The sequence below is a fragment of the Schistocerca serialis genome, chromosome 12, assembly GCF_023864345.2.
Source record: "Schistocerca serialis cubense isolate TAMUIC-IGC-003099 chromosome 12, iqSchSeri2.2, whole genome shotgun sequence".
In the NCBI taxonomy this organism is placed as follows: domain Eukaryota; kingdom Metazoa; phylum Arthropoda; class Insecta; order Orthoptera; family Acrididae; genus Schistocerca; species Schistocerca serialis.
In genome coordinates, this window is record NC_064649.1 from 39697352 (window position 1) to 39710058 (window position 12707).

Sequence of the window (12707 nt, forward strand, 5' to 3'; positions counted from 1 at the left end):
ACAATGGAAAGACCCTTACACGTTAGCTTTTGGCTAAACTGCCAGAGATGGCAGTCACGAGTGAATGAATTAGTGTGTGTCTTTCCTTTTCTGACAAAAGCTTTGACTGAAAGCTAGTGTGTGTCTTCTCATTGTGCCTGCCTGCAACTTAACATGTCATCTTTATGGTAAGCAGCAACCTATCTTTTGCTTATACTGTTAAACGTAAAAGAATATTTTGGTAGGAAAAGGCAAGATTTCAGGCTCAAATCTGAAACACTATTTCTTTTAAGATTGCCAGTCCCACACAATATGCAAGAGAACTGCTGAAGAGATTGGATAGTAAGAGATCAGGTACTGGTGGAAGTAAAGATGTGAGAGCAGGTGACGAGTCACAGTCTACGGCTCAGACAGTAGAGCACTTGCCCACAGAAGGCAAAGGTCCTACCGTCAAATCCTAGTCAGACACACAGTTATAATCTGCCAGGATGTATAGCTGACAGTTTGTGCACAATTTTGTGAGCTGTAAGGTTAAAAGGGAAGGGAGGCCACTCAGACCCAAGGCCTGTAGTGAAGCTGAGGGGAGAAAGGTGTAGGTACAGGGAGGGAGGGAGGGAGGGAGGGAGGGATGGAGGCAGGCAGGCTGGCTTACAGATTGTACATTGGTAAGCACTGTACCAGCTTCAGTCCAGAGATAAAAATAGAGTGATACATGACTATGGGTAGAGGAAACAACAGTGCAGTTAAGAATTAGGACACAAGTAATATAAAAAGTATAATGACGGAAGGGACCTGAGTGCTTGCTAAACCACTGGCTACTTGGAACCTCCTGCCCTCAACTCAACACATTGAAACTTGCTTTCCAACACATCTTTGCATCCCAACATCCTCCTGCATTCCTTTAACACAATCTCTTTAACATTATAAATGGAGTCCCTCTCATCCTGTGGCCTGAGTGACCAGTCCTTCTGATTTAAACTTCCCCGGTCTGCCACTCTCACAGAAGGAGCTGTTAGTTCTAAAAGTTAGGTAATGTGTCACTTTCACTTCTATGTGGTTCACTAATATGGAGGTTTACAGGGAATGGGGGATCAGTTAGTGGTACCAAAAGTACCCTCCACAGCACAGTGGCATGTGGAATACAAATGAAGTAAACCCACATTTTAACAGCCATTACTGACCCACCACACACAACATCCATTGCAGAATGAATGCCTCCTCTGGACTTTTTGATGAGCTATAGTCTTCAGCCATAAGCAATCTCATTGTTTATTAATATTTTCTAAGCTCATGTGCCCAATTTCCAATACGTGGTTGTGACTGCCATTTCTTAACTTTTGGAATCCAGCAGCCTGGCAGCATGTCCAGTTCACCTGTATTCTATCATATCCAGTTGTAATTTCAACTTCCGCTCCAATCTGTTACCTGATCTGTCTATCTTCCTGTTACTCTCAGTAATTCCCAACCCACAGCTCTCTGCTGCCAACTGAGCAACGTCAGCCTTTTTTTACAGTTCTCATATGAAACTCCACATCTCAATGTTCTAAGCCAACACTACTATCATATATTCATTCTATAAGGGGCATAGGGGCATTCAAAGAAACAGGCCAGAGGCATAATTACAGAAACCAATACCTGTATGTTAGAAGTATTGACCCTGGCTGTTGAGACACTTGTCCCACTGTGACACGAGCTGGTGGATGGCTGTCTCATAAAATTCCCGGGGCTGTGATGTTAACCAGTACCGCACATACAGCTGGATGCCGTCATCCGAGGTGAATCGTTTGCCCCTCAGAGCCTTTTTTAAGGGGACCAAAAATGGCGTAATCACAGGGATAGAGGTCCAGACAGTATCGAGGATGGCCGAGAACCTCCCACTTGAATATCTGCAGGAATGCCATGACCAAGTTCGCCGTACGAGGCTTTGCATTGTCGTGGGACAGAATGACCCCACGGGTGAGATTGCCTGGTCATTTTGATTTGATCGCTTGGAGAAGGGTGGTCAAGGTTTGCAAGTAACACTGGACATTCACTGTTGTCCCGTGCTGCAGGAAGTGAATCTGAAGGGGGCCATCTAGATCAAAGATGAATGTCAGCATAACCTTTTCTGCACTCGTGTGGACGACAACATCCAGCTGTACGTGCGGAGCTGATTAACATCGCAGGTCCAGGAATTTTATGAGACAGCCATTCACCGCCTTGTGTCACAGTGGGAGAAGTGTCAACAGCCAGGGTTAATACTTCTAACTTACAGGTAATGGTTTCTGTAATTATGCCTCTGGTGCGTTTCTTTTTGAATGCCCCTTATGTGTCTTCCTTTTCAGGCTAATCTGAACCTTTGCAATCATCAGTTGCACAGATATTTTTATTTCTCTTTACCAAGGTTGCTGAGAAAGTGACAGCTATGAATAAAATCATAATGCTACTTAACTATTCACGTTAATTAACAGAAGTCTTGTTTCTTTCAAATAATTTCATATTTTTAAGAGAACTGTCAGTGAAACAACATTATTACCAAGGAATAATAAGGAAAGTACCCATTAGCAGACAAACTAGTAATTCTGTTAAGAACTGGAGTTATTTTTCACACAGATCCTACCGTTCCACGGCGAAGAGCAAGTTGAATTGTCTCCAGGTCTAGCAGTGGAACCCAACACTCAGCAATCAGACACTTCTGGGTTACATCCAGGTTGAACAGGTTTAATGTGAAGTAGATCGCTTTTATCTTCCGCACTTTGATAAACCAGTTCTTTATATTCTTGGCAGCAGCCACGAGGACACGGTGGCGATGGTCTTGAGTCTGCCCCAGCACCTACAGAACAGGCACAATTTCAGTATAGTGAAATACCTGCACACAAAAAAATTCAAATTGAACTAAATTGGCTAACAACCAGCTGCTACTTGAAATGAAACTAGCCTCATTGGTTTAAGTGCATAGAATTTTATTACATTAAAATTGTTTGGGGGGGGGGGGGGGGGCGGGGGGATACACAATGTGCAAGCACACGCATGCACATACATGGGCACCTCGAATTAATATCCTATTTACGGAAGGATTGAGCAACAAAATCTGACCTGTGCAACTCCAGTGTGGCACCACACTCAAGAAAATAATGAGCAACTCTTATTACTCACTGTGTTGAGATCTTCAATCCTCGTCATGACGCCCATAGCCATTTCACGGCGGTCAGCAGGAGCTTCGGGGCACGGGTACAGAGTGGCACGGAAGCCCTCACAGATCTTTTTCACTCTTGTCTTCAACTGGTCTCCTTGGAAGAAGATGATGAATACTGATTTGTAGACTGCATCCCCCTTCAAAGAAATTGTGACATAAGCAAAGTGCATTCAGTGTCTTCAGAGAAAGTGGTAGATGGGATAGGTTTTCCAACATTTACTAGCCATGCTTCATTTTATATAGCACTGTAACTCATTTTAAACATTATTACAACTCATCTACCACCCCAATTCTTATTGTTTCTCAGGAATTGCATAACCTGATGTTTGTCCATGATATGAAAAACAATGTATTCATTTACAAAAGAACAAAAAAAAAGTACTTTCCCAACACTTACATTAGATGGGTCTTCAAGTGGTGTTTCTATCTCAGCTTGCCGAAGAAACACATTTCCACGGCATGCCCTCCACAGCATCCGCTCGAAAGCTGGAATGCGTTCTCTGAGGATAACTCCAGCTACAAACCTGGAGGTGACACAGGATCGAGAGAAAGTTGCGAAGTTGTGGAATTTTTTCTCTTAACACATTTATGGTATCCCTGTCTTACACATGGTTCTCTTGCAGTTTGTCAACAACTGACAGCAGCTGTCACAAAAAACCTTTTTTCCCCAGACAAATGTGTATTAAGAAAACAGTAAGCTCACATTTTAAAAGACTCACATTTAAATCTTACTTTGACACAGTAATTTAGATTTCCATTGTTTGCCTACACTAATAAATATAAGAATGTGTACTGCATCACAATCAAAGCAGTTGCTGTTGTCAAATTTGTGCAGCAGTCCCATTTCTAACACTATATCAATGAACGATGTAATCCAACCAACGAATCTAATAGAACGCATTTCTGACTAAAGAACGGAACTGCTTAGCAGACGATTTCCAAAGGGGGGGACAAGCAGCACACCAACTTAACAGAGTTCAGTACCTCAGAATGTTTCAAAATCTTTTTCACTGTGCTGCTGGCTATACTATGCCTCCCTTTTGTAAAATATTTAATGATTACATCAAATCATTAATAGTTCTGCCTCCATCAGTCAAAGAGTTTCGTATTAGAAAATTTAACAATATTCACAGTGTTCAGTCAGTTGTGACTAATAAAGAAACCAGGCTAATGAACACATCTAAATTAAATTTGATAATAAAGAACAATTAGTCACCCTTCAACAATATTCAGAAAGTCACTCATGTCTCATGCGAAGACAGCTCACACCAAAAGTCTGGATAAGTATTTCAGTAGCCACTAACTATTTCATAATTACAAGGAAACAGTGTACATCTCACTATTGACAGTTTTCAAGCTCTTTGTAATACAAAGGTTACTTTTCACAACAGTGGTGAAGCCCTAAACATAGACAACAGCAACTTAAACTAAGTTCCAGACAGTACTTAAGCTGAAAAATGCTTGTCTGTTGTTAAACAAATCACAAGATTACCATATTCATTAAGAGAGAATTTTAGTGTAAAATGTAAATAGACATAGCCATGAGGAATTAAAAAAAATATTTATCTTCTGATTTGATGCAAATTCCACTACACAAAAATATGTATTATACATAAAGGCACAAATTTAATTTTCTTCATGAGGCAATATCCTCCATATTAAGACTTTTTGGCATTTATCTGTTAACCAAGTGTCAGCTGTAGTCCTTTATGTCCCTCCATCTACATACTATTCAAACAGAAAACTTCAATAAAACATGTTTTGCATTTTACTGAAGATGTTACATATAATACAGATTTTCTCATCTAGTTGCTTTCGTTAATACTAAACTTAACTTTTGATGGACAAACTTACGGAAAGCTCTGTAACTGTACCTTGAAAGTAAACTAGAAAGTTTGCATGGTCTAGTTTTTATATGCTGCTATTTACATATAATACAAAATAAGTCAAATTTTATTTAACAATTTTCACAACATGGTAGCAATACCAGTAAGCACTGAAAGGCAAAAACTGAATTGTCTGTAACACACAAACCACAAAAAGCATGTCCTTTGAAATCAAACTGGACATTCCTCTGTTTTGTGGAGGCTTTACAACAATACATAACACTCAAAAAAGCTGGAAAACAGACATAATAGCTTCAAAACCAAATAACACTTATCAACCGAATGTATTATCAAGTCAATTACACAGAAAAATAATTACATTCTCATCTAGGTTTAGATTTCATGTTCTCTGTGGAAAGGAACGGTAGCTCGAGAATGAGGAAAATTATGTAAGTGAAGACAATTCAATATTTTCAAGAACTACGTATGTACAGAAGGGAAAGTTCACTAAGATATTGTTGGAATTACCTCCTACGGAAAAAATCATGCAAGAAACTAAAATTAAAGCAAACTGTTTTACTTCTACATAGCAGTTTTTCTGTTAAGTCAGACCCTACCTTCACTCAAATGCCTGAAACTTCTGCAAAATTCATGCTATTAATGCTACAAGCATGGAGTAGAACTTTGTACCTACATCACAAATTGTGGAAAAAAAAAGGCTGCTTAAATCTACGATTGATTACAGTATGGTAATTTGAAAGCATGACATCTACTTTGGGGAAACAAGTGCATTTATCAGCACTGTTTCATTGTAGAAATGATACAGGGAAGGGGAACACAATGAATTAGCATTAATGCAGACTGAGCAGATCACACATGAGCTACAGTGAAGCAAAATCAATTATAATCATCTCTATCCACAAAGGAAGGCAATTTCTGCAGGAGAAGGTGCGTAGACACAAAAGCTTTATTTAGACTCTTACTAGAAGGAAAAATCAAGGTAAGTTTCAAAGCAGTTGTAATGGCTGTCAAGCAAATTTATTTGTATGGTGAACAATGAAATAGGCTAAAGAATAACTCAAATATAAAAAATAAGTTTTTTCAATTAGGAAGTATAGCCACCCATATAAGTAACTGTACAAGCGCACACCTGACATTGATCACAATACTGTGGTGTGATGGAAACTGATGACTGTGGAAAGATGGTAGATACCTTGTAGGTCTAGGACAAAATATGGGGATACAATTTTTGAGTCACGAGAGTCAGCAGCCAGCAGCCATTCACCGGAGGATGAAGACAAAGTGGTGCAGGTATTCATCATCATTTCAGCAAATATACGTGCCAACGAAAGTTTAAAGTGGAGTATCAACATCAATTGACACACCACACACTGTAACTGTACCAGATGTCACAACTGAATAGATTCAATTGTATATGGCCACTGGCTAGTAGTGGAACTTTAGAAAATTGGATATTAGTAGGGTTCTGGCATTGTAATTTTAAAGTGTCGGGGCATGACAAAGTTTGTTTTGTGGATACTGCAACAACTTTGACAGAATTCAAATATCACCATTGCAGTGGCTCTGAAAACTATTACACCCTTACGAGACTGGATGAGGTAACGTACATACAATAAGATGCAGACCAACTGAACAAGTGAGCAATGGCAATGTTCATATATGCTGAAACCTGAGAAAATTAACACAGTTCTTCCAACTGGAGAAGTGAAGCTCAAGGTCTCTTGTGATTGAAAAGATTAAATTACACGAGAGGTTTCTAGATCACAGATGGGCTGTGTCAACATCTAGTTGCAAGAATTCGGCTGACAACCATTTGGCCATCTTCATACTGCTGACTATTCCTTGAGCATGCATAGGTTGTCACAAGAGGTCTTCCCCTGATGAGTTTAGTGCCATCTGGTAAATGTTGTTCCATCTGATTATGCATGCAGAATGGTGATACTTCACATAAGCATTCTTTTGAAAAGTGGGCCCATGGCCAGTGGTCATAATAATGAAATTAACTGTTACTATACATGACATTTGGCATAATATTTTGTCTTTGTGAAGAAATTAAATGAATCAGGTTTCACCCTTTATACAGTTGAAAGCCACCATCACAATCCATAAGATTTTAAGTTCCACAGATCCCTTAATTATTGAAACCCAGAAGGATCTAGTTGCGGGCAAGATTTTCACAGCAGAAAAATATGCAATGGTAAAAGAGCCAGTGATTCACTGCATGTGCGTGTGGGTGTGGACGCTCCATGCACACACACGCTATTTCAGAAGAAAGCCTTCTGGTTGAAAGCTTGTATGTTCGGTAGTCTTTTTGTTGTGCCTGTCTGCGACTCAACATTTCCGCTATATGGTGAGTAGCAATATATCCTTTTCAAAACATTGTCAACATCTCATCCCGTGTATTCCATTACAGGTAATTTCACATCTGATGACTCCAATGTTCAGCAACCACAAGGGAATCGTCATTCCTGCAAACAAGTCTTCTGTGTCATTGGGTTTGCTCAAGTTACTGCAGACCACCAAGTTTTCAGAATCCTCACTTGCCCTACATTCACAATATTCAGCATCACTGATAGCCCACGTCTTCGAATTAGCCTTGCACCTTGTCACCTCTGTTCTCAACCTGTTGAGGGGCTTCCAGATCCTGTATTGGAAATAGCAGTCTGAAGGTACCTTCTCCTTTGCCATTCATTATTCCCTAAGTGACTGTTCTCCACAGCTGACCTCGGCGAGCTTCTGCTGAACTCTAAACTGGTGCAGCTGTAGGTAGGAAGCTTTTTCTGGATTGCAGTGATGAGGATAGGTGTGAATTCCGAACAGTCGCTGCCTCAAATCTGATTCTTGCGCCTTCTTTGCATTCTCTGCTGCTAACTTTTTACATCTGAAGGTGCTACTCCAATGAGTGGAAATATTGTCAACTGGGGTTGGTCTTAGGCACACTGACTATACAACCAGTCTCATAATGCCCATGTGATTTGTAGCTATCTTGTTTCCTCCTCATCGTGTGGGTGGAATGCACACCCTTGAGTTTTATCCAAATTGGGTTTCAAGTGATTGTCATCATAGCAGATAAGTTCTTTGAGAGCAGATGTTAGTTTCACTTATGCATCTTCAAATGTCGCTAACTGAACAGCGGCAGCTGTGTCACCCACATAGATGAAGGACTGGGTTCCAGTGTTGATTGGCTGACCATTGGTATGTATGTTATAAAGGGTGTTCAAAGAGTCTCTCTGCAGTGCCGTAAGATTGTTAGCCGCGCATGCCGCATGATTGTTCACCTTCCTGGGTTACTTTCCTTCAAGTGGACTCTCCCAGTGATATTCTGTATCCATTCATAGGAGAACTTGTGTTAAGTGAAATACTGAAGGGTTATTTTCAACAAGATGGTGCAACCATGCATACAGCTCGCATTTCAATGTCACCGCTTGCTGATATTTTTGGTGATCACATAATTTAACAGGGACTTTGGCCTCCACGATCGCCTGACCTACCACCACCTGACTCTTCTGGGGTGCAGCAAAATCAACTGTCTATAAAAACCGTCCAAAATCCCCTGATGAATTCAAAACTGCAATATCCACTTTCACTGCTTCTGTTACAGAAGGAATGTTACAGTTTGTGTTTGGAAACATGATTAGATGAATTGATTTGTGTATTCAACAACAGGGGGGACACTTTCAACATTTAATGTGAGAATTTGTTAGTAAAAATGAATATTCAATAAATTAATAACTTGTATTTCATTGAGTTTCATTTCGGTATATTCACTGCGGCATATGGCACGCACGACTATCAATCACATGACACTGAGGAGAGACTTTTTAAACACCCCATATAATATTGGGGCCAGAACACTTCCCTGGGGAAAGTCATTCTTCTGAATTCTCACTGACTCTCTTTCTCATTTAAAGTGACAAAAGTATATGATCTCCAGGAGGCAATGGATAAACTGCATCAGAAGGTAGTACTTAGTAGTCTATAAGCTGTAAAACAACTACTGTGTTTCATGTCTGTTTGAGGAGATTATGTCATTTTCTGTTCGGGATGTTGATATGGCTTGGATAACTTGTTCTCCTGTTTATATTGTGTCTTCTCAGAACGGATCATTTTTGATAAGCTCTTCATATCTGTTAAGGAGTACTTTTCAGTCTACCAAGCCCAGGTATATACAGTATTCTACGGCCTCTCAGAACATATTTACGAAAGATGTTCTTTACTAGCTCCACAAATAACTGATCCCACCAAGCTTTTTCAAAGTTAAACTGTCTTCTGAATACAACCTTTTCTGATTTAACAGCTGCTTCTGGAGGACGTATAAGAACTCAGTGTCATGTTCTTGGGAACAGTTCTGCAAAGTGCTTCTTGATCTGCAATGCGCTTCTTGATTTGATGAGCAATATATTCAGAGTGTTATAACACCTCCATAATCCACTGTTAAAGGAATACAGCAACTTTAGATCATGTATTAGTTTTACACCCAAGCATTTGGCCCATTCTTCTAGAGTATTACCATTTGTGTATGTCTCCTTATACACCAAGGATTACTATGAAAAAGTTACCCATGATAAGCTCTGTCAGCTGAGAGCCAAAATTGCAAGTTTCTGTAAATCTTTATTGCTTATTTGGTGGCTGGTAGACAGATGATGTGTAAGACTGGGTTCATACTGTCAGGATTTCAATGTCATCAACACAGTTCATATCCACAGACAGTGTACGAGTGTCCAGTTTTGTGAAAACTGCACTGCCATATTGTCTATTAGGCCTCTCCAAGAAAGTTTTGATGATTGAAGGTATCATTTAAAGCTTGGGATTTTATTTGAATTTGACACGGCAAGGAAACAGAACTTTTTATGCAAGGACTCCTTCGTGAAAGACTTCATAGCCATGACCAAAGCTGTTTTCCATCAATTTTAACAAAAATTCTAGTGCACCTGTGACAAAGGGATATCATATGAAAATATTATGCTACATCCTGTGTTCAACAACACTTATTCTTACTGATTCTTCTAACTCAAAAGGCAGTACATTATATAAAGAAAAAATTCAATTGCAGGAACTTTTGTACCTTTAACAGAGGCAAAAAGGGTCCCCAAACCTCCAATAGGCACCCACCCCCCTTCCAATACTGCATAAGGGTACAGAAATAGAAAATAGTATTAATATTTTTCAGAACTGCACAGACAAGTTGAAATCTGAAACATAAATAGTCTTTTCGATGAAGTCCATTAAGACTACCTGGAGAAAAAAAAGGTTGCTGGGAGAGTATAACACCATTTCATCCATGGAAGAGCACAGTTCAATTATACATATATAAAACCAGAGTTATTGCTTTCTAAATTATGAAGAAATCATTAAGAACCATGAGAAGAAACCAAAGGAATAAGAATGTCTCAGAATACCACACATTACAAAGCAACAAACTGAAATACTGACAGTTTTGAAGTGCAAGGCAGTGTTCAAACAATAACAGAAGAAAACTGAAAATGTTTGAATAGTACTGTAGTAAGGTATAGAAAATACTATGACCTGACCATCAAAACTGCTCTTTCAATTCTTGGTGGCTGACAAGTAAAAGATTTTTTGGCGAGTACTTGTCCATCCAAAGAAAGATCTGTTTGCTAATATAAAGTTAAACAGAAGAATAAGTTAATTCTGTCTTATTACTGATAAACAGACTGTATGCATCTGATTGAGAAAGAAACAATCAACCTGTAAGACGAAGGCAGACCAGTATCTCCTACCCTTAATCAGTTCGAGTGTCACCCAAAATGAAACTAACCTTTTGTTAAGAAAATAAACACATTTAAAAAGTAAATGCTCTTATTTTGGAAATGACAAAATGTCAATAATATTTATTTAACATTCAAACAAAAATTTGCTTTGTGTTTCATCAATCCAAAAAATAACAAGTCAATGAGATGGTTTTTAATACTTCTCATATTCTGTTTGCCACTTTCACATGTGCTAGTTGTTGCAAATGGAATTTGTATTCTGAAGGCTTTCTTCAGTACCAAGAGAGAGACACCCCCAGCATTTCACCATAATATTGTGAGCACAGCTTTATCAAAACCCAGTTTCAGTGCATTGTCTTCACAGAATAAGCAATTTTACTTTGTACTTTGGTCACACTATGAATATAGGATATGTCACTGAAAATAGTCTTAGCATTAAGGCATTTATTTGTCAATTTCAATTGGGGAAAAATATTTGTCCATAGAATTTACTGCCAGTGACAACTGATTGCTTACTTCATCTGCAAATGAGAATATTTCATTGTGTGTATCAAGCATTATCATCAGTTCTTTGAACACAAACTGGTGAAACCTCAACCATGAAAGAAAACTTAACCACTGTGAAAATTTTCAGACTATTTTTGTGCAAGTTGAAGTTCAGCTTTGTTTTATAAGCAATCTCTACAATACAGCAGTTTGGAAGTAAATACATTGCCTGTTTTTTATGGTACACGCAAGCTAATAACTGACTGGCAAAACCCTGACCAATGAGTGACAACTCTCTGGAATCACAGGTTGTGTTGCACAATGCAAGTAGATCACTGCTGTAAATTCACTGACTTTGCCAAATTTAAGATCCATCGTTGACACGAATGTTTTACTTAACATAGGAGGTGTGTTCAGAAAGTAAGGTGACTTTATATTTATATGAAAAAAATACTTATTCATCAATATTCATGTCGTCCCCTTCAAAGAAATCCCCCTCAGATAAACACTTGTGCCAATGCTTCTTCCAATCCTCAAAGGACTTCTCATAAGCACTTTTTAGTACAGCCTTGAGTACTTCCACAATGAAGTTTTATTTCCTCAAGCATTGAAAATCTTCGTCCTTTCATAGGTCTCTTCAGTTTTGGGAACAGGAGAAAGCTGCAGGGGGCTAAATCCAGTGAATATGGTGGCTGAGGCAAGAGTGTCATGTTTTTGGCCAAAAAATCTCACAAGCAACAATGAATGGGCAGGTGCATTCTCACGATGCAAAAGCCATGAATTGTTTTTCCACAATTCCAGATTTTTTTTGTATATTGCTTCTTGCTAATGGCGCATAATGTCAATGTAATACTTCTTATTGACAGTACTACGTTGAGGCAAAAATTCATGATGCACTACAGCACGGTAACTGAAGAAAAAACAGTGACAAACACTTTGACATTTGATCAAACTTTGCATGCTTTTCTCGGTCTTGGCTCTCTGGGATGCTCCCACTGGGACAACTGGGCTTTGGTTTTAACAACTAAAAACCAATGTCTCTTCACCAGTTATGACCCTTTTAAGCAAATCAGGATCATCATTGATGTCATTCAACAGCTCCTCGTGATGCTCATGTGACAGTTCTTCTGATCAAAACTGAGAAGTTTTGGAACAAACTTTGCCAACACACGTCTCATGCTCAACACATCCAAAAAATTTGCACGGCACTAGCTGACCGATATGCCAACATTCTCAGTTACTTCTTTTACAGCAATTTGTAAGATTCACAGCTTTGACATTATCATGTGTTGTCGATGTGCTGGAGCATTTAGAGTGAGGTTTGTCATTGGCACCTTCCTGGCCATCTTGGAAGAGCTTGTACCACTTGTAAATTTTTTTTTTTACTTACAGGAGACTCACCATAGGTCACTGTCAACACTTCACTTCAAGTTTTTTAGATCAATTTTTCACACAAAATTAGATGCAAATTCTTAGCTTCATTTTTTA

At 38.9% G+C, this 12707-nt stretch overlaps 1 protein-coding gene across 4 annotated transcripts in view; it reads right to left on the reverse strand.

The window, feature by feature from the left end:
- The window catches only part of LOC126428452 (V-type proton ATPase 116 kDa subunit a 1), a 123216-nt gene that overhangs the window by 40121 nt on the left and 70388 nt on the right, over positions 1-12707 (reverse strand). For all 4 annotated transcript variants that reach the window (XM_050090388.1, XM_050090390.1, XM_050090389.1 and 1 more), the window contains exons 5-7: positions 3552-3678; positions 3115-3291; positions 2579-2791 (exon numbers count right to left, since the gene is read on the reverse strand). In XM_050090388.1, coding sequence (XP_049946345.1) covers positions 2579-2791; positions 3115-3291; positions 3552-3678 — 517 coding nt within the window. The remainder of the gene's footprint in view (positions 1-2578; positions 2792-3114; positions 3292-3551; positions 3679-12707) is intronic.